The 6,042-nt window shown below is 40.0% G+C and overlaps 1 protein-coding gene across 1 annotated transcript; it reads right to left on the bottom strand.

Moving 5' to 3' along the window:
- Positions 1-204: 204 nt before the first annotated feature.
- On the bottom strand, positions 205-1,351 carry LOC134797678 (enhancer of split mbeta protein-like). Its single transcript, XM_063770020.1, has one exon. The coding sequence runs from the start codon at positions 1,186-1,188 to the stop codon at positions 394-396; it is 795 nt and encodes a 264-aa protein (XP_063626090.1). The 5' UTR covers positions 1,189-1,351; the 3' UTR covers positions 205-393.
- Positions 1,352-6,042: the final 4,691 nt, after the last annotated feature.

The raw sequence follows: 6,042 nt of genomic DNA, 5'->3' as shown, positions 1-6,042 counted from the left end.
TAAATAACAATTGTGGACCAAACCTAGTCAAATACTATTGCATATTAAAAACTTTCCATGATTTAAGACCATTTAATATCACAGAGTTAACTTAGGTACTATTCTAGTCTACCATTAAGAGTCTATGTAACTAAACAAATACTAAATGCTATTTCCCGACGCGGAAGACGTGTTGAAGTAGGATATCAAATAACAAAATTATCATTTAAAAACAAAAACCTTATTTATTAATTTCAAACACAAACTTCAACAAGCGTAAGCGAGCAGAACGACTAACCATGCAAAGATTAACCATAACACACATCGGTTCTAGGAACATACAATAAATAAACAACAAAGTTCGTATCACACTAAACTTGGGTCACACAGTCCTGACGTCTTCATGGTACAGCGTCACCAGGGCCGCCACATCGACTGGGCGGGGTCGGGCTCGGAGGCGGGGCTGTGGGGCGGCGACGGCGGCGCGTACGCTTGCTTCGCAAGCGCCGCTTCCACGTCCACCAGCGCCTCTGCTGGCCTCTTCAACCCTCGCTCATGTAACGACGTCCTCTCCGGACCCTGCTGAGGTGCTTGAGGTTGCTGTGTTTGCGCTACTGCCGGTAGCGGCGTCGGCCGCGCGACACCATTAGGCGCGATCGGCTGAGGCTGCACAACTTGGGGATTCTCCAATCTCCTGATACAACCGCTGAGATGCTGCAACAACCTCGCCCCGGCTTGGGGGTCCACTGGACCTTGACGCTGCATCGCGTTAGCGGCCAACGTCGCGTTCGCAATAAACTGTGACACTTCAGTAGCACACTGTGTAAATCCAGCACGGAAGCGTTCTGCATACGACATCTCCGGTTTCAACACTAGCTGACCCCTCCTCTTGAGGCTGTGGAGGTGTCGGACGGTGAGTTCGAGGATGTCCGCTTTTTCTAGTTTGGAGACGTTTTCTCCTTCCGCTTGGAGGGCCGTGACCATGAGATCTTTGAGCTCGTCGAGGCAGCGGTTGATGCGGGCTCTTCGCTTCCTCTCGAGCATGGGTTTCATGACTTTGCGGTACTGGTAGGTGCGGGAGACGGGTTCCTCGTCGGGGTGCGCGTGCGGTGGGTGGAAGGCGCCGTGCGGCGGGGACATGGTGCGCGGGAGGATCATTGGTGCGGCGCGCGCGGCGGTCTGTGAGCGAATGGAGCGCGCGCCGAGCATCGCGTCGCTTTTATGCGCCCTACACCGATTGTGGCAAAACGCCCGTGATAAAAGCAGGGGTGCCACGCACGAGAATATTACTATTTTTATTTGAAGATTTTAGTAACAGCTGTCTCATGGAATATTATCAGACATTTTGCGTTACATAGTTCATCAGTAATTTAAGAACATGAACATACATATTTAATTTTCTAAAATACTTTTTCTGATAATCTAGTAACGCGAACTAAAAACAAGTTAACTGAAATAATTGTGTATTTATTAGCTTAGCCTTAGTACAAGACTTATTCTTTAAAAAATACAACGTATAAAAATCGGATACAATATATAATGATTTACAGTACTACTAGCTTTCTATTCCTACCTAGGTACTTTTTCTCAATTGATGATTACAGTTAGTTTTATGAATGTTAGGTCTAAATAACTATTTGAGTTTTAGTAGAATAAAACTTAAAAATAAAGGATAAAAAAACTATATTGTAATATGTAAAAATATAGGTACTTATTAAGTAATCAGTTAAGTCAAAGTTACTTAAATCTAAAGTGGGCGTCTGCCCACTGTATTGTCCTTATGTAAACATAATATTAATAAAAAGTCTAGTAAATTCAACGTAATTAGAATACATACTATTTCGTAGTTTCATGATTTTAATAATAAAGTATAATCGTTCTATTAGGTACACGATGGCCTGTTGGTAATTTATTTATTTTTTTAGACCTACTTATAAAATCCGATTTTAAACTTATTATTATTACGACATTCTCAAAACGTACCGTTAAAGTCCAAACAGCTGTCAACCTCAGCTGGCCACGCGTTCCCACGCTGCGCGCGTTCCCCTCGCGCCGTAACGTCACGTCCCCAAGACAGTGACGTCACAGACTCGTGGCAATTTATTAAAGCACTGACAATGCACACACTTCCCCTTCGTACAAAAAGACGTTACAGTACAATTTAACTAAAGGAAGAATAAGTAAAAAATTAAATAGGACTTAATACAATTGTAATTTTTCGTCAGAAAAATGGTATTCTTTGTATTTTTTCTTGGACATGGCAAGATAAAAAACTGTAAAGATTAAATTTTATGGTACTTACCTACTACCTTTAAAATCACCTTAGTTACGATTAGCAAGCTATATCAGTTAATACTTTTTCCGGTACCTATATTTTTTATCGTTTCTTAAACAAACATTCCACATACTTACAAAGCGGTGTCATCAAATGTATAGTCAATTTTTAAAACACTTAACGCGTACTATAGTACAATCAACAATTCAATTTATCAACAATTTTAAAATCGTGGGTGTGACAACCCTAGGGCCCGGCGGCAGGCGCATGTCCGCGCGGCACTACGTTATCGCCTCCGTGGGCCATACAGACAACGGTGACGAATAGAAACGCACTAACATTTTACTGCCCTGTGCCTAGGCTACCCACTTTACTAATTTATAAGTGAGCGACCTACTAAATACTAATAAAACTTAATACTTATCGTGATTGTGTTGCAACAACAATGTATCAGCATCAGCTATTTATTTCGTTAGGTAAGTACACTTTGCTTAATAGATTTCATACTGTAACTGCAATGCTTAAGATTAACCGGTATTAAACCGGATGGATATAAAACATCCCAATTAGTCAGTCAAAACAATAACATTGCCTATCACCAGCGGAGGTGTGAGACTCGAGACCGCTAGTCGCTCGACATCGACCATTGTGCGGTCGACACCGCCGTGACGCTACTTACTCCAATTCTGTCTCGCCAACCACAGACATAGAACGTCTTAAGTGTTAACACGCGCCTTTTAAGCCTGCAAAAAGCAGCGACGTCTCGTTTCTTACGTCCTTTTAGCATTGAGGATTTAAAACCCGCGAAACGCGATTAGGCGTAAGAGACGTGACTTCCTTTGGAATCGGAGACGTTCCGCGCCGTGAGCAGACGTCGTGGGAAAGCCCGTGCCGCGCGCGTTCCCACACACTCGGCCGGCACAAGCCAACCGATAAATTATCATAATTCCATTGTGAGTGAGACGGTACTAAGAAATTTTATACTTCATCAATCGCTGCGTTGAATACATTAGCGCGTGGGCACCGCTTTGTTGACACGGTGACGTAAGCATGGGGTCGGACCCTGTCTCCTTATTTTTTCTATCACGTATATAGTTTATGACATGACTGAAGCTATAAATTCCTATGGCGCGACGCAATGGCTAACGCAGAATCTACAAGATCGAGGACATCGCATCGCCTACGCGACCACTTGAATAGGTATAACGATTATTTACTTATCAATGTAAATTTCGGATTGAAGTCAGGAATGTTATTCATGTCGAAGGAGTCTGGTGTCATCGCTCGGAATGGCGACGCAGCAAGTTCGGTTCTCACAGGAAAGTTTTAAGTGACTCATCCTTAAGTATTTATAGTGACAAAACAATGTTCAGTAAAAGTGACGTATGGTATGGTCCTAGCTCAGACTGTCATAGGACATAGCCAATGGGCATACATTTAACATAGGAATGTTTCTTCTTTTATTTTTCTCTCTAGTCATAGTCAACAGCGACTACATTTGTGGTATTTTTTCCGTCTTTGTCCTAGATGAATTCTCAAATATTATACAGAATTTTATAAGCTTTCATAGGTTCTTTGCCTTTATTTTGATATCTTCCGAAGTATTTGAGTACTTTCTGTCATTAGAGTTGTCCAAAAGCTTTATAAAATTTCTTGCATATATTATCTTATTGTGCCCTATGATGGGTTATTGTAAATAGTGCACTACTATACTTTGAAATTGCACAGTCTGTGTCTCCATAGCTGGACGTGGCTGTATACCTACAACGAATTCCGGTAATTGAAACGGTAGATTTAATTGTAAGGCACTATCGCGCTGTCACATGTTGGGGATCATTTTCAAAGGATCCCAACCGCTCGGATAAAGTTTCATCACATTCCACGATTACTGTGACGGAGAAATGACATATCTGGATGTTGACTGCCTGGATGGAGACTGGCTGGGCAGTCTGTTTTTAAGAACTCCGTAGGATTTAATTTTGTATTCAGCCCGTATCTATTTGATTGACTGAAATTTTCATTGGCGATTTCGTTATTTAGAAAAATATCTTGCCTTCAAGTTTTTTCTTATTTTGAATTACTAAAGTATTTTCCTGATGACTCTACATATTCTCAAAAACAACATTTTAACGTCGATAAAGTAATAGATACTTAGGTATACATACCTACTCTGCGTCCATACCATTTGGAACCATTTCAGATAACACTCATAAACTAATGGCAATATCTACCAGATAGCAGTCTAAGTTGGCTTGAGTGGGAGCAAGTAAAACCGTTTTCTAGTAACAATCCTCAAATATTTGTATTTTCGGGTATTGAACTCGGAGTCGAGCGATTTGAGCGATTTTTTTATTGACTCGGCTTACAATATCGCAGTATAATCTGTTAAAAATCAACATGGTGCCGAACCAATATTTACAGTCTGCACTTGATATGGTGAATTTATTATCAACAGGTTTAAACTTAAAAGAATTCTCGAAATAAACAGGTGTGCGTTCAGTCAAAATAGTAAGGCCGACTCTGTAAAAACAATTTTAACTAATTTACAAGACCGAAGTGATCCCATAAGTGTACCGTGAACAAAGTTTTGTGCGGTACACTAAAAATGGAGTCTTTGTAGTGGTTGCAATGTTGTAACTCCTCGTTTTACCGTCGATCCTAAATGGTATTTAATAAAATAAGTTAAAACCGGATGAACTACTACTAAAATTATATTAGCGCCGTTTAGGTTGTAAACTCTTTAATGCCTATTACCGTATCGTTAATTATGGAAACAACTTTACTTAGTTAGCCATTTTTTCTGGAATTATATTATTATTTAAAAATTACACATATAGTTTAATTAGTGCTTTAATAATAAGTAACATTTCGTCCTGGGAGATCACGTAAAGCATATGGTTTGGACAATATTTACCTAATCCTCCCGAGTAACAACAACGATTGTGGACAAATACTACAAGAAAATTTGCGGTTTGCGAACAAGACGAGATATTACACAAAAAAATCGTACTATGTAAACAGCAATTACACATGATTCGTAAAGCGAAACATCTGGACATAGTCTAATCATTTCTTTTAGTTGGAAAAAAAGTTTTGGATCTATGCATGGTGGCCTTTTAGAGAATATGGCATGTTACTTACGACAACCCCGACTTTGGTATACAATATAACCACCATGGAGCGTTTCTATCGACCTGCTCTAGCCATGGTTCAACTACATGAATGTCCGTTAGGCTTTGGATTTCGGTAGATTCTTTTAGCTGATTCCCTCATTTCGCTTGCGTCAGAAATTGACGGGAATCCAAAATGTTGCATATAAAGTCGTTTTCATGTAAAAATAATAATTCACCACATTTATTCTGTGGATGTTCAATTGAGCAATCATGAAAAGGACACTTAAGGGGCCCACTGATTAACAGTCCGCCGGACGGTATCGGCCTGTCAGTTGTTCGGAACTGTTAAAATTTTGTTCTAACTGACAGGCCGATACCGCCCCGCGGGCTGTTAATCAGTGGGCCCCTTTTGATTTTGGCAGCATTTGTTTCTTTAAATCTTACCAAGGAATAGGTGAAATAGTCTCAAATTAAGCTCGATAGGCTTGTCCAAATTAAGTATATTTGCTAGACGGTATTAAAATCATCATAAATTCCCTAAAATAAATGTAAAACAGAAGGTTTCATTTATATCACATATGGCTTAAAAATACCCCCAGATTATACCTTAAGAACATAGTAATACAAAATAATACACACGTCAACTGTCAGATCAGGTTTTATCTGTATCCATAA

Source organism: Cydia splendana, chromosome 15 (genome assembly GCF_910591565.1).
Source record: "Cydia splendana chromosome 15, ilCydSple1.2, whole genome shotgun sequence".
NCBI lineage: Eukaryota > Metazoa > Arthropoda > Insecta > Lepidoptera > Tortricidae > Cydia > Cydia splendana.
Note: the sequence above shows the minus strand (reverse complement) of the source record. Positions and strands in the feature narration are given on the sequence as shown.